The sequence below is a fragment of the Panthera uncia genome (genome assembly GCF_023721935.1).
Source record: "Panthera uncia isolate 11264 chromosome A1 unlocalized genomic scaffold, Puncia_PCG_1.0 HiC_scaffold_17, whole genome shotgun sequence".
In the NCBI taxonomy this organism is placed as follows: domain Eukaryota; kingdom Metazoa; phylum Chordata; class Mammalia; order Carnivora; family Felidae; genus Panthera; species Panthera uncia.
The window spans coordinates 145,662,892-145,685,064 of NW_026057577.1; the positions used below are offsets into that span (position 1 = coordinate 145,662,892).

The 22,173-nt window shown below is 46.6% G+C and overlaps 1 protein-coding gene across 1 annotated transcript in view; it reads left to right on the plus strand.

The window, feature by feature from the left end:
- SEMA5A (semaphorin 5A) overlaps positions 1-21,807 on the plus strand; it is a 474,488-nt gene extending 452,681 nt beyond the window's left edge. The window contains exons 19-23 of the mRNA XM_049648285.1: positions 4,688-4,858; positions 6,383-6,538; positions 7,956-8,003; positions 12,372-12,583; positions 15,251-21,807. Coding sequence (XP_049504242.1) covers positions 4,688-4,858; positions 6,383-6,538; positions 7,956-8,003; positions 12,372-12,583; positions 15,251-15,370 — 707 coding nt within the window. The 3' untranslated portion in view covers positions 15,371-21,807. The remainder of the gene's footprint in view (positions 1-4,687; positions 4,859-6,382; positions 6,539-7,955; positions 8,004-12,371; positions 12,584-15,250) is intronic.
- The last annotated feature ends 366 nt before the right edge of the window (positions 21,808-22,173 follow it).

Sequence of the window (22,173 nt, forward strand, 5' to 3'; positions counted from 1 at the left end):
GGATAGGTGGGGGATGAATGGGTGATGGGTGGATTGGTAGATGAATAAATAGTTGGATGGCTGGATGGCTGGATGAATAAATGTACATTAAACTGAAAATAACATAGCTCTCAGCTTTGTAGCTGAGAATCCCAATAATGCCCTTGTTCCTAGGGCTGCTCAGCCCCTTTTAGGCTGTCTCTTCCTGTATTTCTCCAGCCTCAGGGGACTTTTCCCTTCAGACACTCAGTTCTCCCAACCAAGTGATGTTGAGGGGGTGGGAAAGGTCACAAAGCCAGTTCTTTCCCACAGCCCCAGCAGGGAGAGTAAGATTCCTCCCTGGAGCTGGGAGACAGTTTGTTGGTGACATCATCAGATTAGGATACGTGTTATAAACTGAACAGGGAGGGCGGCAGGGGAATGTCAGGATCCCTCCATCCACCCACGCCTCCCCAGGATCCAGACATGAGTCCTCATCACTGTCAACGAGCTTCAAGTCTCCTCCAAATATTTGAATGCCGCTCTGGTCCTTGCATGTAAGGCTCAAGCCCATCTCAGACACATCCCTTAACATGACTCGGGGGCTATTTGTATTTCAGTTGATTTGATGGCCAAGCCAGTATCATGTGCACATAACCCTAATGTCTTGAAATAGCTCCGTCCTCATTTTCTTTCTGAAAGCCAACATTCCAGAGGGTTGTGGAAATATTCAGACGGGTCCCCGTCACTTTCCACTTGGGAATGAGCAAGTTCAGGCGACTGAGTTGGGTAAATGTCTATCCTCTCTCCCACCTTCTAGAAAATTCCTGAACACACGACGGGATATAACTTGGCAAGGGGGGATTGGAAGCGATCAGAGATGTGGGTGCCAAGCTGCAAATCCAGCAATAGGGCTATTTTTTACCCCATTTAGGATACTCTCCTCCCTGTGAATTTACTCATCCTTAGTCCTATTGGGCCCATAAAGAACAGCTACAAATGGACACTGTATCTTATTTAAAAACAAGTTTGTTCATTATGATGAAATTTGAAAATCAAAGGCTAGATGAATGGAAAATCCTTTAAATCAGTCAATGAAAAATTTGATCTCCAATTCCAATTTGTATACTAAACTGCAATAAGGTTGTAAAGTCGTGATCGTGTTGAAATGATCCTTTCTCCCCTCCTGTGGGTTGGTCTGGTAGTAACTTCACCTATGTAATTTTCCTGCAACACTGAGCGGTAGCTTGGTCTTTCTTCACTCCCTTTGTCAATCCACGTTTATTTCAGAAATGAGGATTCCAGATCTTGACCTACAAAGGTAGAATCAACAGGTAGTTCCTTGTTACTAAGTACTATTCAAATTAAAATAAGATTCTGTGTATATTTATGAAAACCTTAAGTATGAGGGAGGAGGATCCTGAGTGGGATGAGTTGGGGCAGATGTATGTTCTATAGATAACATGTTAGACACCTGTGATGAGCTTAGAACACTCTGCCTTTCTCTTAGTGAATTCCTTGAGTCCATGCTTTGTTCTGTAAACCACAGGCGACAAAAATGGCTCATGAGACATAGCTTCTGTCCAGAAGGAGCACTGAGGATTGGAGTAGGGGCAGCTGTTGCAGGAAACTTCTGCCCAGGGGTCCTTGGAGGAGTCTAGAGCACAGCTGTCCTACAGTGACGGCCTGTGTGGCCCAGGCCTCCGGACGCTGGGGAATCCACGTCAAACATGCCCACGTCCTGGAGAACTGTAAATGTCGGGCTTTGTGTCTCTGACAGCACATAGGATGCCTGACACTCAGACGTTAATCATTCCATTTTGCTTTGCTCTTTAGATCACTAGTAACTGTACTTCCCGTGGCCACCATTCTTCTGTTACTGTAGTAGGTAGATGCCAACACGAATTGGCATCTTCTTCTATGAAGTTGACCTAATCCATACATTCCATTGGCTCAAAAATAATTCCCTACAATTGATTGCTTTGCTCCTTGCAAAAAACCTGGGATCTGAGCTTTCGTATATTTGTCCGATCTTCCTACGAGCTGGTCTTTCTTGGCCAGGAGGAGATTCCCGCAGGAGTTTTAGCGACGGGACAGAAGTTACGTGAAACCCCACACTGTGCCGAGTCCTGGGCTCAGCCTGCCAGGCCTGCTCCCCACGCGTTCCCTCTGCGCCCTAACCCTTCTGCATTTCAGTCCCACATTTCTAGAATACAACCCCCCCCCCCCACCAAGGCTGGCGGTGAGGACAGGGGGGGCAATACTGAGCGAGTTATTATTTCCACTCGTGTAGTTATTTTGTTAGTCCAGCCTAGTTTATGTAGCGGAAAAGGAAGATTTCATGTGCTCAGCCCAGCTCAGCACGGAGTCTACATTTGTATGGTTTTCTTGGCTTCCAAGTTCCTGTTTTCCGACCAGGTTCTGCATGCTCCCTGGCAGTGAAGGCTACGTCATGGAGCTTTTTAATAGGCTGTTATTTCTGTTTTGGAAACACGTTAGCCTTCCAAATGTGAAATGGCATTTCCATACTCAATGTCATTTTTCACCCGGTGTAAAGCACCATCCCCCTTCTCCCCAGTGTCGCTGCCCCCAGAGGAAGGTTGAGATTTGAAACGTAAGCACGAGGATGACGTGGTGGGGGGCGAGGAGCAGGGTAGAATCGGTCTGGGGGCAGCGGACAATTACAGACCAGGGCCACTACCTGATGGAATGAAGTGGCTGGAATTGTCCTTTGATTTCCTTTTGTACAGGGAGCATCTGTTTCCCCAACTCTTCAATATCCCTTGGAGCAAAGCAATTGCCGTGGCAATTGGTGGAGGTACGATGTGATCTTGTGGTTTAAACTGACAAGTGGGAACGTTTCGCAACTGGGTTCGGTTACTAATGTGCCCCCAAACTGCTCACATTTTGAGCGAGAATGACACTCTCTCTGTCAAACAACCGACAGTCCTGGGCCGGGGGATGTTTTTCACGATCCCCACCGGACAGTCGGTGTGGGGGGCGGGGGCGGGCAGCCTTTATTAGACGAGATGAGATGATACTTAGCGTACTGGTTGAAATGTGGATAGGAGCGAACAGTTTGAAAGACCGCAAGGTGGGTTGTACATAGGAGCTTATTGGCTCCCTGCTGTGTGTGACCGTTAGATCCTGCGTGATCATAGAATAATTGTGAAGGAAAGCACTCGATGTTTGGTTTGTTTTTTAAAGTGTTTACCCTTTTTTGTGTTTGAGTAAGAATATTTAACGTGAGAGCCACCCACGTGAGATAACAAAGACTTAACAAACCTTCATTAAAAGACGATACTGTTACTACGGTACTGTTCGGACAACACCAGACGGTACCGTTAACTACAGACGCGGTGCCACACAGGCACATAGTGTTGGCGTCTGTGAACGATGGTGCAGTGGACATAGGAATGGAGGTGTCTTTTAGAAATCTTGATTTCAGTTCTTTCGGATATCTATACCCAGAAGCGGGACTGCTGGATCACACAGTAGCTCTGGTTTTCATTTTTTGAGGAACCTCCGTAGTGCTTTCCCCAGCGGCCGCCCCAGGTTTCATTTGCACTGGCAGTGTGCAAGGGTTCCAGTTTCGCCACATCCTCACCAACGTTATTATCTGTCTGTCATTCTTTTTATAATCTCCATCCTGGCAGGGGTGGGGGGATGCCTTATGGTGGTTTTGAATTGGCATTTCCCCAATAATGAGTGATGTTGGCCATTGGTCAGCAGGTCTATCATTAGCCACAAGGGGCGCCTGGGTGGCTCAGTCGGTTAAGCGTCCGACTTTGACTCAGGTCATGATCTCACAGTTCATGAGTTTGAGCCCATGTCAGGCTCTGTGCCGACAGCTCAGAGCCTGGAGCCTCCTTCGGATTCTGTGTCTCGGGTCAGATATGACAGTAGCAGAGACCGAAGCCAGATGAGGTGTCTGTTTTAGCAACTTCAGCTACCGCGAGGCAAGCCCTGAGGTCCCAGAGCCAGGCGGGCCGCTGATCCCAGCGTTCAGGAGGCCCGTGGGCAGGTATCAGGGGCCCGGCCTGGGGAGAACGGGAGTCATGCTCTGGGTCACCAGCAGTCATGGAACCAGTTATGCCTCACGCCCTTAGTGTAAAACTCACCTGCATTAGCATCCTGAAGTCTGGCCGCAGATCTTGGGGATTCCTGTCTTTGGTCTCCTGTCAGTGCACTTCCAAGGCAGCGTGGTTTATGCTTAGTTGGGTTGTTTGATGCCCCCATCTAGAAGCATCCTTCACAGTTCCTGCCAGGACCCGTTAGCTCTTTTCTATCCCGCTCTCGTGGAGCACATTGTAATGCAATTAGTAAGGAAGCCTGTGTCCACAACTGCTGATCCTTGGCTGCAGTTCCACTCTGTGGTTAGCAAAGGTGAGCGCTCCCTGGCCTTCCCAGTAATGACCACGGAATATGGTTAATGGTCCTTCCCAGAACTGGGACTTTGTTATGGGTACATAGCATTCCTCGGCTATCTTCGCGCTTGCTTATTATATGCTTGGAAACATTTCCTGAAAGAGCAAGTAAGAGGAACCGAGAAAGCAGAGGGAGAAATACACAAAACTGGTTTCGCCACCAGGAGGAAGAGGCCAGACAGCCCTGGGAGCGGTCAGGGGCGTGTGCAGGTGTCCTCCCACGATGCACGTTCTATCTATGGCCGCATCAGGCTGGTCACATTAGGAGTTCGGAAGTCATATGCCTTTGTGTCCCTTCCCAGTGGATGGCGTGTGGTCTTGCTGGTCTCCCTGGTCAAAATGCTCGGCGACCTGTGGCGGTGGACACTACATGAGGACCCGCTCGTGCACAAACCCGGCCCCAGCCTACGGAGGAGACATCTGCCTGGGGCTACATACGGAGGAAGCTCTCTGCAACACGCAGCCCTGCCCCGGTGAGCACCCAGGAGGCTTGCGCGATTCTGGGCAGACTCGCCTCTTCCCTTGATTGATGTAGAAACGGTGAAATTGATGGTAGCCCACGACAGCAAATCCTGAAAGAGAGGAGCACCTCATCCCTCACAGTTATCCTTGACTGTATCCCACTGTTCTGCATTAAAATAGCTGCCACCACGTCAAGAGTGTCACAACGAGTAACAGAAACTCGTTATCACAATGTCTCAGTAGAAGGTTTAACCTGGTAGTGGGGTTAAACTGAAAATCAGAGTGGGGAGCAAGGAGAGCCCTTGGAAGGACTCAGCCTCAGGTCTGGGGGCAGGGGATGGGCAAGCTCCGAGGCTGGCTAGCACAGGTGCCCAGCGGGTGCACTGTAACAGCCTCCCCACCCAACAGGGCCCGCTAGGAATGAATGAGGCGCCCTCTTCTGAGTCTAACTTTGACATTGAAATGCTCATCTTTTTTTGTTTTTAACTTGCTCCTCCAGATCTTTCTGGAAGGTTCCATTTATACAGAACAGGGCCTAGAAACCAGATTCTCAGTCATCCTCAAACCTGGCACTTGACACATTTTTGAGGAAAAATGTCATGTCTTTACAGTGAGTCAAGGCACACGTCTGATTTCCAAACTTCCCCTGTAACGCAAAGATGATGCTTAAATCTAAAAAGAAGAAAAAAGCAACCCGCATAGAAACATGTCTTTTTAATGTGTTTAATAGTTTCAAAAAATACGGAGAGTTCTTATTTATTTATTTTTTTAAAAACTCTTACTTAAAATATAAGGGTTGCTCTCTCTTTTCACACATCCGTAAGCCTGGGCGAATTTAACAAATCCTAGCAAATTTTCCACTTCGGGGTGAAGTGACCTTTTATCACTCAGCTTGGGGCCTTAACTCAAGACTCGTGCACCGATCTTACGCACATAGGCAACGGTAAACACGGGATAAAATAAATTCTTCCTCAAGTACAGCCTGACTTTGGTATATTGACTCTGCACAGTTGTTTTTGTAACAGAAGCGAAAGTGTTCGACACCCCTTTCAGCAACCAGGGCTTTCTCATTCACACATTGTCATTTCTCTTGCTCGAGCTCTGAGGCCTGTAGGAATTTTGCGGGAAAACCTTTGAGGGCTGGCCTTCATTGGGGAGCATTGCCAGGTGGAAAATGGTGTCCTCACTGCTGATTTCTCTCCCCCGACCACTGCCCATGTCTACACTGCTGGACCTCACGAATTAGCTTACTGAGTGTCTAGTACAATGAGTTGAAAGCAGTAAAATAACATGGGTTCTAGAAAATGTGTTTTAAGCACATTTGATTTTTGATCAAAGGCATACCAGCTCTTTTACCCGTGCCCGTGTGTAATTTATTTACTGGAGCGGCCAGAGGCTACCTGTCCATCTTATTTATACCCAGACCCGTTAAAATCGTAGTATGAAAATTTAATGTAACGTATGTGACCTGTGGTGCTTCCAGGTCGATCGATCTCAGTGGGCAGTGTTGTCCCGTCCCCTTCTGGTCATTGCAGAGAGCTGGTCGGAGTGGTCAGACTGGTCTGAGTGTGACGTGTCTGGAGTCCAGATCCGTGCCCGCCAGTGCATCCTTCTGTTCCCTGTGGGCAGCCAGTGTTCTGGAAACACCACGGAGAGCCGGCCGTGTGTGTTTGATTCCAATTTCATCCCAGGTAAGAGCAGAGATGCTTATCGGGGTGAACAAAGTCATTTCCATTGTTTAGAGAGGAGATGAGTCATAGGTGGGAGTGTTAGCTGTCCTTGGAGGTCACTTTTGGTGAAACAGAGATGATCCTATCAATTCTTGTCCTTTCAAGGTAATTAGACGATAGATTTACAGATAACGGTGGGTTGCATTTCGGCCATGAGTTTTAAGATTTTTTTTTTTTTTTAGCACAGTGTCTTTTACAATTTACTGACTATAACACAGCGAGAAGATTCTGCTCAAAAAAATTAAAATAGATTATTTTGGTATTTTAACAGGTTAAATGCTTCTGTCATGTTGTGTGCAGGTGTTTGTACAGAGAAAAGGGGACAGTTCTTTTGCAACTTTGATATAGTTGGGAAAATGGAAATGTACCAGGGGGCTCATCTTGGAGAAGAGATTAGCTGGCCCTTTGCCAGTAGGCTTTTCCATGTGAAATTGGTGTTTACTTATCGATGGTAACAAATCATCTGTCGCATGTTCACTGTAAGCACGGTGTTAGATACTTGTAAGTCATTTTGTACATGTCCACTGTGGGCCTTAGGACTGATGTAGACCAAAGCAGAGAGCAACCTGTTTCAAGATAATAATAGGTAACTACCTTGTTTTCTTCCAGTTACGGAAAAAGGTAATCATATGTTACAGAAAATTACTAATGTTAGTCTTGTATGGCACTTCCATCATGTATGGTATAGAACTGAAAGCATTGTGTCATTTTCCTTCTTAACCAGAGACACGTTGCTAATTCTTGTTACGCAGAGAAAAATTCTCGTTCCAGGAAAGAATCACGTCTCCGGTCTTCTGACATGGTGTTTGATCCTTGATCCTTGTGGGTTAAAACGTTTTTGGGATCTGTTCCCTCATTGGCATCTTATTTGTGTATTTGTATGTGTCATGGCAAAGAGCATGAGTGAGCTCTGAATGGGGACTTTATTTGTCGTGGCAATTTTCTTCGAGCTCCGGTGGATCAGTCCCCCCCTCTGCAGGGAATTTGACAACACTGGCTTTGATGCAACCAGAGATCGGAGGTGGGAAGACCGAGGCAGACGCTGTGGGGTTCACAGCTGGCAGAATATATGGTAGCGGAAAACCAGCACATACTTGGCTTTATTTCGAAGTTAGTGCCTTGGTTTCGAGCCAAAGGACCATAGCCTTTTCTTTCTGTGGTAACGAATCTCACTTGTTCCCCATCTAGATGACCTTGACCAAGTACAGCTCAGGTTGGTTAGAACAAAGAAACACGTGTGATTTGTTTTTTTTAACAATTAGTCAAGCTTTTGGAACTTGGACTCACATAAAACTCGAAATCATTAGATATTTTGTAAATGAACCATTGATATTTGCTTCCTTCCCAACACCCAACGTCATGATTTAATTTTTTCCAGAAGTATCTGTGGCGAGATCCAGTAGTGTAGAAGAGAAAAGGTGTGGGGGTAAGTTCCTCTTTTTAACTAATGTTTTTTAACTTTTTTTTTAAACTAGTGTTTCGTTGATTTCCGTTATTTTCTAATCATTTATCTTCCCATACGTTTCATATGATGTTTGGGCCAAGAAAAACAGACGGGAGAAACTCTTGATCCAAACCCCTTCCACTTTGGTAGTGTAACTACAAATAGTCAATATTTGACATCTGGATCAGTGGTTCTCAGGTGCAGTAGCTAGGCTGGGATCATCACAAATCCATGGCAGCCAGCTTCAAACCTCCAGGCCGCTGGAGTGACAAAATTATAATGGGGTGTAAGGTTATACCTACACCTCTAGAGGTATTTTTTAAACTTTCTGCAGACCCAAATGATATAAATCACAATCTCTTGTTCCAGTTCATGATAAATTTAGACTTTACTGTCTATGTTTATCTTGTCTGAGCAGGATGGGTTGACGGTCCATTGATCAAAGCCCACCCTCTGTCCATCCACCTTTGCTAAACCGACCCGATATCCACACCGAGATGGCATATTCATACATGTGGCTGGCGACCTACAAATACCCATTCCTTCCAGAATCCATTCCATCAGGGGAGTCCCAGACAGCTCAGCCACAGGCTTTCGTCTCTGTGTTCATATGGAATCAGGAGCTTCGTGGGTGTGTTTTAGGAATGTACTTACTGTGATTAGCTACGTTAATTAAGAGTCCACCATCGCAGTTTTTCTGTTTAGGTAGCTGTCAATCTGCTCATTCAATAATCTTTGCTGACCACCCACTCTTGGAGTTTTGTGAGGGACATCGAGTTTATCATGGAGACACAAATAGCCCCAGCCCTTCTGGAACCAACAGTCGCATCATAAAAGACCCCAGTGCCTGAGAAATGCAGGGTCTGGTGTCTGACCTACATGAGTTCAGTGGGTTCACAGACTGACGGTTACTCACTTGGGATCCAGCTGGAAGATAAATACATACCAGCTCCCATAAAAATAATCATAGCTGTAAGATCAGTCACTACATGTCACTGAATTAAGTGGCAAGAAGCGTCCCATTTGATCCTCAAAGAGAGTGTTCATGGAGGTGCCACAGCCCACAGTTCCTTAATGTAAACCTTCGCAGATAGGAAAGGGTTTCGGAATCCAGCCTTCACCAGATTTCAGATGGGTAATACGGGGCACGCGATGTCTATTACATAACACTCTGCAGTGCCCGGGGCCACATTCTGTAACCAGTCTCTTTAATGATGCTGTTGTGAGATGCGCGCAAAGTGAAAATGCTAACACTCCCCCCTGCAGCTCTAGTCCGTTCTGCAGCAGACTGGGTCAGGTCAAGTCATGCTTTGCTGCCAGCTGAGCGGGGAAAAATCAGGTTCCAGAGATTTGGGTTTTGCAAATTCTAGGAAAGGGATAGCAGCTAGGCACTGTCGTCTGCATTAGGGTTGCTGATAGTCAGAGAGAGGAGGCCACGGGTGAAGGTCACCAGGAAGTCAGCAACGGAGCCGGAGTGTGGACCCAGGCAGTGGGATCTGAGTGTGAGCTTTAAGGCCAGAGCGCCACAGGAAGAGTATCCTGGCAGTGAGTGTCTGGGAGGATTGTGTCCAGGGGCTGGAGCCACAGCAGCTCCAAATACTCTTGGACACTCTGGACCCGGAGCCTGGGGGCGCCTGCTGCCCTCAGAGGCAGCGTAGGTCAAGATTCCGTGAACCAGAATTCTTGAGGAGTATTCTTGTCCTCTGGGAAGGCCAAGGCAGAACCTGGAGTCAACCAGAAGTTGCCTCTGCAGAGTTGACTGGCCCTCCACGCCTGCCACAGGTTTAGAAACCATTTTCCCTGGCCAGCCCTCTCTGGGTTAGGATACAGGAGACCTTCAAGGGCCTTGAGCACTTGGGAGAACATGATGCAAAGCCCACTCCCAATCCTAAAATGCTGCTTCTGTGTGTCTGGGTCAGCTGGGCGAACTGGCTCCCCAACCCAAGATCAAACCTTGACATGCGGTTGATTAAGTCACAGAGATCTTATAATATTCAGAACTGAGTTTTTAGATCTTTAGGCTGCTAACATTGACCCACCAGGTTAGGCAAGTAAGAGGTTGTATGGATCTGAGTGTAGGGCTGAGAGGTAAAAGGAATTACTTAGCAAAATGTTTCGGGATGTTTCAGGAGGCAACATAGATGTCTTTTTTCCATTTGAAGGAAGATCCATCAAATTTTGTACAGAAAAGCAGCCAGTTGAGCCAACTGGGTAGTGGGTTTCTATTCCAACACTACTGACCAAAAACAACAGAAAAAACATATTCAAAGGAAAGAGCCACGCTAAGCAAATTCAAAAGAGATTTAATAGGCCCTATTTTTCCCAATGCGGAAAAGCATAGGCCTATTGAAAAATTTCAATTTAGCTATTTTTAGTTGCACGAGACACAAAGACTATATAATCCTCACAAAGATGTCAGCTGGCCCCAGCCCTCCCCAGGCACCTGCAAGCATGATTCATTGGACTGATGACAAAGCATCTGCATATGGAAAGCATCATACATCTTTCATATGTTACAATAAACTGTTATCAGTGCAGCAGACAGTACTTTTATCGGTAGGTGCCATTGACCCTGGGGAGTCCAATTGGCTAAAGCATAAAACAATGGCAACATATGTGAGATCCACTCTTGCTTACCTTGAGCACAGCCTCAACGTTATAGTAGACATTTCGGGCGGTTGGTGGTGGAAAGCTCCCCGGATGCTCTGTCCACCCTTCCCAGGTTGGGGGTGTCCAGTTCTAGAGGCTCCAGACAAAATCGGGAAAGGCCAGGGATTTATGAATTGCTTCCATTTTGTTAAACCACTGACCAAAGAATCAAAAAGTTAAAAACAGGTGGGTGTTGGGGAGTAGATGATACTTGTAGAATATTCTAGTAACTTCCGCCTGGATTATCCAGGTCCTGGTGCCGAAGACACTGGACACCTGCATTAGGATTCAGGTAGGAGAGAGTGGGTTGTGGCTCGCAGCGAACCCAGGCTCTGTGCTCACTTGGGCAGGCAGCTCCCTCTCTCAGGGGTCCCCAGAATGCAGCATCTGGGAGCAGCAAAGGGCACAGCCTAGAGGGAGACGTCAGGATGTGGGGACAGTGAGGGCACCTCAGTGAGTGGACCCAGCCGAGGTGAATGTGACTCTGAAAGTCCTCAGGGAGGAGCCAGGGTAGTTGAGGGACATACACCCCAGGACCTGGGTGCAGGGGACAAACTTGCAGGTCTTCTCTCCCTGAGAGCCTGGGGGCCTCTTGCTATCACCCTGGGACTCACCTGGTGTCTGCAGTGTGCCTAGCAGGCATTCTCATGGTTCTATTTGGGTGCAGGATGGACAGATCTGGGAAGAGCGTGGGTGACACTGCGCCCCCTGGTGGTGGATGGGGGGACACCGTGGCTGAAAGGCAGTCCTAGGGATGTGCCCTGTGCAGGTGACAGAGACCAATAACCCACAGGCAACAGGTTGGCCACATAGAGCCAACACAGCATAGAAAAACTAAGGTTGTGTTGTCCTTCACCTGATTTTCACTAAGTCCAGCTTCATGAGCATTACTCAAATGTCTTTATTCCCTGAAAGTCTTGAAACTTTTTTTGTACTGCGTTTTATCAAGACATGATGAACATCTGTAATTTCTTTTGGTTGTTTCTCAGACATTACGAAGGTCTTAATTATGTTACCTTGATGTCCCTCGAGCCAATCACGTATTAGAGACAAATCCACGTCCACTCATTTTTTCTACATCTTACATTTATAACTCAAGGAAAATAACCCAAAGATGCTACTTAACACAAACAAAAATATGTAAAAGAGGGCTATTTCATGACCATCAAAAGATCATATTTTATTCCTTTGGCACAAATCCTTTATTTCCTTGGTGTAAACGATTTTCTTTACAGGGTCTCCAAAATACAGTAATTTTGAGCAGTAATTGGAAGCAGTAAATGCTTTCTCACTTTGTTCGTGGGACACAGCCAGGCCGTAGGCAGGGATCCTCCACCGGTTAAGGAGCATGGAAAACATGTTCTCAAGTAACCCCATAGACCAGAAATCATGCCACACTTGAAACAGACAAGCAGACTTGTACAAGCCTTTAAAAAAAAAAATGCTTCTGCTAGTGTATTCAGGTGATGTCCAAAAACCCGATTGTAATCCATAAGAGCATTAACGCAAAATAAGCTGTACTTCCTGGGGGGAAGTGTCTTGGTGGCCGTGACATTTCAAAGGAAGGTCCTGTGATTTCTTGAAGTTTGGAATTGGTCAGGGGCCTTTCATTTTGCTTTTCTGTCCTCATCCGAGTGCGTTGAGCTGTTGAGTAGCGTGTTCTTTTCCAAAGTAGCGTCACTTCTGATGCTGTCTTCCCAGAGTTCAACATGTTCCACATGATTGCCGTGGGGCTGAGCAGCTCCATCTTGGGCTGCCTCCTTACGCTACTCGTCTACACCTACTGCCAGCGGTACCAGCAGCAGTCCCACGACGCCACCGTCATCCACCCTGTTGCTCCCGCCCCTCTCAACACCAGCATAACTAACCATATTAACAAACTGGACAAGTACGACTCAGTGGAAGCCATCAAGGTAAGGGATCGGCAGACAGATGGCCAAGCAGCACCCCGGGGGCGGTGGCTTGAGTGAAGGAGGGGAGGGTAAGGTAATAGGTGTGCTTTATGATGAGCTGCCTTTTCAGCTTTCCTTTGCCTGCAAGAAAAGGTGGCATCTTATGTGGGGAAGTGGGTTAGAAACAGGACACAGAAGCGGCAACAAATAAAATGCTGGAAAATACTGAGTCATTGGCCACTGTCCAGTTCTGCCTCCACTGTGCCTTCCATGTTCAAAGAGAGGTCTTGTCAAAGAGAAGAGCTCCAGGCCGAGGGCCTGTACTTGCCAGACAGTGGTAATGAGGACCGGGGTTGGGTAATCTGATATACAGGTTCATTGCTGGAATCACCCCGATGGGATCCTGAGAAAAACTGTCACATTATTATAAAAATTATCTTCAAATAATTTGTATGCATAATGAAGTCTCTTCAGCTTTGCATGATGCAAAAGTGCTATGTGGCTGGTGTGGGGTGAAGTGTTCTGTTAGATTTTCCCAGCGGGTGATTAATTCAGTGATCCATCCAGAAATAGAGGCCAGTTCTAAGGAAGGAAGAAGGAGTGGAAAGGGTATCCGCTTTGGACCGGAAAGAGCTGAGTTCATGAGTCACCAACTGAGTAAACTTAATGCTAGTCATTCACAGTCACCGAGCCTCCATTTTCTCCTATGTCTTGACTAGTGCCTGACAAAATAAATGTGGTCTTTATTTGAGGCATCGTGCATCAGGTTTTGGAATACAAGTTAGTTACTTCTTTGAACCTCAGTTTCTTCATCTTTAAAATGGGTATAGCAATATGTACTGTCATATCTTTGTTGCACGGTTTAAATGAGATAACATACAGGAGGTCGGGGGTATAACCGGAAGGACATCAAGGACTCTTGTCTACTTCACCCAATGTGCCCTACCACCCATGTGAAGGAACGAAATTCTCATTTTGATATTCCTCTTAAGTTGGTGGTTCCCCTGAGCATTTTTAGGGAGCACGTGGAGACTCTTTCTCTGCTATGATTTCCTTTGAAATTCCTTTGACTTCCTTCCCATGTGGGAATATGGAACATCTTCAGCACTTACAACTTCAGGTGATTGAAAGGGCTTGTGTCCTGGGATCCACAGTGCCCTCTCTTATTTCCCTCCTACCACAAGGCCCCCTTCTCTGGCACTTGGACACAGACAGAGCCAGCTGACTTTTACCCATGGGCCTTGCTTACCCCCAGGATCCAGAACCCTTCAGCACCTTATAGTAATCACGTGCTAGGGCTGGGGAATGAAGCACCAGGCACTCCTAACATGCCCCTCACAATGTCTCAGAGCGGAGATCCCGGGGTATGAGAAGGAACATGAGCTCCTTTTATGAGCCAGAACCTTCCAAACAAGCCTTCAGAACCCCAGAGAGGGGCTCCTCTAAATGTGATTCCAACCTATCAACTTGTGTGTCACTCCAAGTGTCTCAAGGTAATTCAGCTGGTCTTCTGTTCTCACTTAAGATCCAGTAGCCACTCGAGATAATAAGAAATTTCATTTCTACGAGGGCAGCAGGGTAGCGCTAAGGATCCTTCTGGAACTTTTTTCTGATACCTTGCCCAGACCAGTCCTGGACAGTTGGCCTCTGCCGACCATCCTGCATCTTTATTTCAGTTTTTTTCAATATTTGCACTCCACCTGGCATAGTTTAGCATTTTGGAAGTATAGGTGCCTTTAATGACTTAATAAGGAAGGGCATCTGTGTCAGAAGTGGCTACAGGAGCCTGTGTTAGGGGGCCCATAGCTGGTGTGTCAAATTAAGAATATGCGTACTCGGACCTGTGGAGTGAGGAGGCACGGGCCACCCCCATGGGATCGGTAGGCAGCTCCCTCTGCATCCGAGCTCCCACTTTGGGGAAGTGGAAACCCCAGGCTTGTTTTGACTGAAGGCACAGTTTCAATACACTCGCCCAAAAGAAGTCAAGTCCCATGGTTTATTACTTACACATCCCAGGAGCCTGGGGAAGGGCAGTCCCCCGTCCCAGGTCAGCAGTGAGCAGGAGACAGAGAGAGGGTAGCAGGCACCTGTTACTCACAAGGTGGTTGGGGCAGACGTCACTGACTTTTTGCAGGCTCAGCTCAAAGCAGGAACTTATGGCAGGAGCTCTGGTCCTCTTGTAGGCGTGCAGACCCTGGCTGGGTCTGAGCAGGGTTGTCGTGCTGGCAAATGCCCAGAGAGTGACTCAGAATGGCTGTTTCCTCGTCTCGTGCTCAGCAAGTGTAGAGAATGACGAGCAACGAAGTCATTTGAAATTTCATGCATTTCCTTCGAAATCTCTTTTCCACCTACGTATCCATGATAATTAGAATGCTGCTTAAAGAGTTACACAACATTCAAAGTGTTGATTTGAAGTCACTAGAGTTTAAGGTTTTTTGAAGGTTTGGAATACTCCAAATCTATTTATCAAAAACCACAAGCTTCATTCTAGTTACGAGGCAGGTCTTCAGGAAGGCAAATAACGTGAGGAAGCAAATAAGTGAGAAAACACCTTTTAAGACAATGGAACCTTAGCAGGGAGTTCATATTCAGCATAATCGTGCCCTCATTATATTCTTTTTTATTTTTATGAAATACTGCCCATGGAGTATTCTTAAATCTTTTCCTTAATCATTTTCCTTTTTACAGGCATTTAACAAAAACAACTTGATCCTAGAGGAAAGAAACAAATACTTCAACCCGCATCTCACTGGGAAAACCTATTCTAATGCCTACTTTACAGATCTCAACAATTACGACGAGTACTAATAGTTGTTATATTTTTGGCTTCTTGTAATTCCCCAGTTCCTCAAGGCCTGTGCTCCATGACTGCCCATGTTTCCAAGACTTCAGAGTTGAAGTTTGGATACATTTCAAGTGCATTTCAAGCCATGAGTTTCCCATTGCTACCAAAAACAGACATCCTTAAAAGCAACACAGATCTAAATATGATGTCGTGAAAATCTGGTCTCAATGCTTGATCATTGTTGAGTGAGCCATGGTGTGAGGCTTTGTTTTGTTTTGTTTTACTGTGTTCAGTCCATTTTTTTTCTAACAAGTCACTTGTTTTCTTGAGTTTTTTACTAAATGTACCATCCACATGGGAAGGAGTCTTTAGAAATAGGAATGTCTTCCTGCTCTGGGGCATAAATCTTTATGATGTTTTAATCCAACAAAAGAGACACTTCAGCCGAGAGTCCCCATTCTCCATAAGGCGTGTTAGGTCTGTAAGTATTTGATGAAACGAAGAATACGAATGTGGCCATAGAGTTCTGCACCCTGGATCCCCTGTCTTCCCAACCTGAATAATTCTGTGGAATCCGTGGAAGCGACTTGCGTGTTTGGACTTGGAACGGTTCTTGCCTGGGGGAAGGGCAGGGATTCACCCCAGCTTGTATCTGCGGAGGTGATGGTGTGAGGTATGACACACGCTTCCCCTGGTCTTAATGCAGTTACTGTGTTATCCCTGGTGGAGGCGCACTCACAGACCAGAGCCACAAACACAAGGAAGGGTCCAGCATTCCGTGCGATGCTACGAGGCTAGCCATAGTCTCCCTCCTGGATTTCACAGCATTCCAGGGAGCTCCTTGCCATGCGGTTGGTCTGGAAGCCCCGCCCCTGTCCAGTCCATAGCAGCATCCTGAAGAGACGACCCGTAAAACCAGCACTTGCTCAACATTTGGATAGACGCCACACCTTCTGTGTCCCTGCAAAGAAAAAATCTTAAACATTCATGACACCAATGGGGGAAAGCATTAAAAATACTGGAATGTAATGGGAACCGACTTTTTTATTTTTTATTTTTTTTTTATCTTCCATGTTATGGAAAGGATTGAAAGAACTGACCTTTAATGAAAGACAACTTTCTAATTTCTATCTCCCGGTAGAACTAGTGTATGGCCATCATCCCCTTCCCAGAGCATTACTGATGTGTAAAGCTGGCTTTCTTCACCCCCGCGCTGTAAATAGCAAAGTGCCCCCCAAGCTGTCATTTGCCGCCTCCGGGTCAGGTGAGGAGGAGACGTCCAGTTCTGGTGCCTTTGGTTTCTGTCTCAGTGCTGCCTTCCTACCTGCCCCCTCCCGCTTCTCCCTGCATGGAGGCAACAGCATTTCAAGATGTACCTTGAGAAAGCAGGGATGTGAGGTTTTTAATGATCCCTGTGGTTCTGAGCATTGATCACTGGTAAGCATTTCAGAGTGTTATAATACTATTCATAGAGGTCTCCAGAAAGGAAAAAAAAAAAAAGGCGGGATAAATTACTCATAAGCAACTGATAAATAATACATGGCAGTTGACTGACTAGTCTTCGAAAGTAAGAACAAGATTGAAACTGTTCATCTGATGCCTAAGTGGTCAGTAAAATGTGTTCTTTTTGCTCAATGAACCTTCCGGTTTCCGAAGATGTATAGCACGGGCGTTGAGGAACACGGACTTATTAGCACACATGTTTTTATCCTACCCCATGTAAAGAAACAATCTCAGAAAGTGTTGGGGGGAAAAAGCCCATGTATACTAATGAATATTGTTGCATTGAAAATACTCCCATGTACCCAGGCTTCCAGAAGCTACTGTACTAAAATTCAATTTTAAATGGCAGGTGGTCTCAGAGAGGCCTGGTAGATTGCAAGTGAATGGTATTCTGGGTCTTTCTGGTGGGGAGTTCATGTGGCCTCTCCTGCATTGTTGTCTGCTGTTTGAGACGACTCTGTCTGGACGCACAGAGCCAAAGTCCATACTCAGGAGGTGAAATTCAGTCCAATGGTTTCCTCTTTGTTCCAGAGCTAGATTTTCAACTGGTGTTATCACTTTTCTATAAGAAAAAACGCCTTCACTGTGAAGCATGTTATAGTTGTTTTTTGAATCCCTCCCCCGAGTGTTTTCTAAGCTTAAAAGGTCATTTTATTTCCCTAAGGAAAGAGGATACTAATTTCAAGAAAGCATCAGTGGACCTGATTGGAAATGCTTTCTCAATGCTGTCGAGGCTGGACTTCAGTCAGTGTCATGCTGTGGCCCGTGACAGCATCCACCTTCCACACCGAACTGTCATGTTGGCGATTGCCTACATCCTGGATTCATCACTGCAAAGAAAGGCCCTCATTTTTGTTCCCGGACACTCCCCTCAAAGACAGATTATTCTGGCTTCTCTTTCTCTCTGTCTCTCTCCTCTGTCTCTCTCGCATTCTCCTTATTTCACAGAGTTTCAATTGGTTTAGAATAATTTCAAATATAGTCGAAGTATTGTCATCAGCTATGGAGTAACTTGCTTTTCTAGCTTTCATGTGTCTGTGCCTCCCCTCACACCTCCTGTGTTGCGTGAGCCCAGGTGGGTTTTTACAGTGGTGTTTACCACTTCCCCTGGGACTTCCTCCCTAAGGAGCCTCCCTGGGGGCTGAGTGTGGGATTCCCCTCTCTGTGGGTCCTGTTGTAAGTTTCTGAATGACCGTTTCCTTCTGTCTTTTTCTTTTCCTTCTTTTCCTTTCTTCTGTTTTTTTCCTTCTTTCCTTCCTTCCTCCTTCCTTCCTTCCTTCCTTCCTTCCTTCCTTCCTTCCTTCCTTCTTTCCTTCCAAGCAGCACAGATAGAGACTAATATTTTAAAGCTGCACCCCCTCTGAACCTAACCTCAAATGACACTAATCCCAGTTTAATCTCTAGGATTATTTCTGGATACGGTTGAAGTTTGGCTGGTTTTCGTTAGGACACTGGCTTTTAGTCTCACATTCAAATTCTTTGGAAGGGAGTCCCAGGGGCGGTGCTGCTCAGGGTCCTTTCTCCAGAGGGGACTGTCACCAGGGGGCTGCATCCTCCCACAGGAAGGATGCACAGCAGGGCCCTTCCCAGGCCCCTCCTGTTGGGGGGGGGGCGGTGTAGGTGAGGAGCCCCGGGCTGTGTCACCCTGAGCCACAGGACTGGGACTTCGGAGGATTCTGGGGCCGGGTGGGCTCTGTCCCACGGAGGCCCCGCGGTCACCAGACTGGGCGCTGCCCCGCACGTTTGCCCCCCTTGCCGGGGACCCGTTTCCGTGGGGTCCCCTGAACCCCCTCCTCCAGGGATGCCCCGAGCCTGCTCACCCCCGGCGCTGCCTCGTGTGCAGGGCAGGTGCAGGGGCTGGCGGGGGCACTGGGGTGTCCCTGCTCTGGGGGGAGCCCGGTCCCCGGGAAGGGGCCGCCCGCGTGCCCGGGGGGACCGGGGTCTGGCCCCACTGCCTCGCGGGCCAATGCCAAAGAGAAGAGGAGGTGGGAAAGGGCGGGAAGTAGGGGGGTGTGGGAAGATGGGGACCCGGCGGCTCCGGGCCGAGTGGGAGGGATGTCCCGGGTGGGGAGCCCGGACCCGCCAGCTCTGTGGGTCTGAAGCCAGGACCCTGGGGGGATCCACTGCGCAGACCGCAGGGGGTTCCGCCCCGGGCGCCCTCGTGTCCTGCTCTGTCCGCACAAGGGTGAGGCCTTGGGGGCCCCCCGCCCAGGAGGGTGCGCATTTGCACCCCAGGCTGTGGTGGCACTGGCTGGGCAGAGTCTTCCAAGCTGTGACAGAGTCCCAACGGGGGATGCCGCGTCCCAGGGCCACCTGCCGGGGTACACGCGGGTGAAACTGAAGATCAGAGATTTTATTTGAAGTCTGTAGGAGTCTGCACTCAGCTAGTCATGTTGTCCAAATACCTGTTTGATGCACAAAGTGCAGCTTTCCTTGCTAGTCCTTGAATTCACACATATCTTTATGCTTCTCTATGATAATTACTTGCTCTCCGAATAAACCGTGAACATTTCCCCAGCACTGTCACACCACCTCCGGCAGGAAGTCTTTTACACTCCAGTGGGGTTTTCTTGTGTGGCATTTGGGGGCAACTCCAAATTTCGCATTTCTGTCTCAAAAGAGGGCTCTGGGGCACCTCCCCAGGGGCAGCAGGTACCAGCGGTGGATCCAGTGAACTGCTTCTGCCTCAAAGCAGCCCTGCTCCACAGAACAGGATTGTCCCTAAGCCTCCAGCTCCAATAATCAATGTTCATGAAGGCGGGGACTAAAATGATTACCTTGAATCAACTCATATGCAAACTCTCTGCTGTGCTTTCCAGGATAGGATGGGGCAAAGTGGAATTCTCAGACCGCGTTGGCTTACCCCATACATCCATCCCTTCTAATGTCTCCATTATGTCATGATAATTCTTGTTGACCTGTTGATAATACGTTGACACAATATTGCAAGTTTGATTACCTACGATTATCAGAAACTAGAAAGCCATTCTGAGCCCTTGCTTCTCTCAATGGGAATGAAATGGAAGAACATAAAGTAACAGTCACTTTGGCCTGAGAAATGCACAAAAAGAAATGCCAGTCATTGCATGGTGTATCCCCGTGTGAGAGAAAAGATTTGGAGGCCAGGAGCCATGATGGAATTTATTTCGGCTGCTCTCCCCTATTGAGGTCATTAATAAGAACTGATTTAAAGAGCTTTGTAACTCTACAAATGCCGACTCGAGGTATTCATGTTATCTGTTTTGATAGCCTGATAAAACACAGGGAAATACCTTGTTGGAATCCTTGCTTTTCTCTTTTGGAAACTGACAAGTAATGAACAAGATGCATTGTTGAATTATTGGCAGGAATTTCTGTAATGACTATTCTATACTCCTTTTTTATGGACTATATTAAGGGTGTGTTATACATGTTTTGGGAAGTAGATGAATCAAAGTTTTTTCATATGTCATATGCCATATGTCACATTATCAAAAATTTGGTCTATATTACGAAAGCATCAGGAACAGGGATTGTTTTCTCTTGAAAATATAGCTTATGCCGCACAGGGACTTAGAACATCATCAAAACCAAAAGCAGAGCCTGACAGCATGTTCATTTCCTAGCGGAAGATGTCTCATAGTATTTGCAAAAGATCGTATTAGTTCTGCCACAGAAAGCAATCAAGCTTATTACCCATGACCAGAGTCAGAATCCATTTTTGTTCAAGCAAACAGGTTTTACTGTATTGACATGATGAGGATAACTAGTCAAGGGCATTTAAAAACCTGAAAGGAACAAAGGAGAGGGAGAAAACCACGCTGTGGCGTTTCTTAAACCACCATGTTGGGCTGGCAATACCACCCACTCCGTCGCTTCATATTTAGTAAGAAATCTGAGGCCAGTAGTTTGACCACGACCCTATTATTTTTTAGCTTTGGTTGAAAGGCCAAGTGGCCCAAATGTTAGGTGAACGGTGGTTCAAATGCTAGACAAATACAGGCTGGGAGCCCAATCTGGATTCTGGAAAATCCAAACAGTCCTTCTGTCATGTCGCTAAGAAGAGAGCGTTGTTAGCCATCCTCCCTAAGTGCAGAGAGTTTCATTTTCTATATACAAAGTTGCCAGTGCCTTGTTTAAGATGGTGATTTGTCCTCCCATCTGGATATTGTTGGTTCCAATTCAAAGCAGAGGACTGACTGGCTACACTCTGAAGAAAATCATTCTTACCTGTCTCTTTGAACTCAGGAATAGAAAACGACCAAGGAGCACATCCTAGTCGGGTGTCATGTCTGCCCCCACTGGGTACGGCATGCAGCACCGGAACAGGGGCAGAAGTGTGCTCAGAGTTCAGGTTAATCTGGTCTCAGCCTTCCAGAAACTGACATCACCTTAATTTTACATCTTCCGTGAAACACCTTAGTGTCTGGTCTGTAGTAGGGATGCCGATGTGCTGTCTATAGAAGTTAGAGTTTTGTTACTGACCCCTTTCAGGCAAGTCCAAGGTACAGGAAAATCAGGTTCGTGGCAGCTGGCACAGATACAGTGAGTGGAGTGAGAACCACCTAGAACATTGTGTGTGTGTGTTTTAAGGCAATTTCAAAACTGCTTCACAAGTTCACAAAGTTGTCACCCTTAATTTGGGTTAAGAAAGTTAACAGTGTTTTCTCTGCTGAAGGTGTTTTCTCTTATACCATGACTGTTGGCCAAAATCAAACTTTAACTTCTGCACTTTGAGGGAAAGCACAGTGTGAACCTTCAACCCAGGCACCTACAGTCACCACTGAAACTCTCCATCATCTGCAAAGAAAATGCACAAACTTGCTCCCTTGTAGGATTCTTCAAAAGCGTGTAATGAAGCTTGCGTGTTACGCCCCTTGATGTGACTTTTGAAGACGTTATGAAATGTTAAATGCCTCATTCTGTGTGAATTTGCTGTTGCTGTTTTGTGATACAAAATAAACTTCCTTGGGATTGTTTCGTTTTTTTTCACTGAACCTTTTCCAACCAAAGCCAACTTCAGCCCTTGGTAAACTTGCAGATAGTTACTGACCTTAAATTTAGTTTTTAAAAGACCATATGTGTGAATCATAATGGAGCTTTGTAGATGAGACAGTGTTGCCTTTCCCTTCCCTTGAATGAGAAAACGGAGTTTTGATTGCCCAGTTGGAATCCTCATGGATTGCAGATCTGTCTTCAGTTTCTTGGGTGCCACCTCCCCCTTTTTTTTAGTCCTTACATTTGGTTTTTCAAGGTTTCTTTTGAAACCTTGTCGTTAGAAATGTGGAATACAAATTTCCAATAGTCTTCACTTTTATGTTTTCTGTTCATCAGTCTGTTGGTC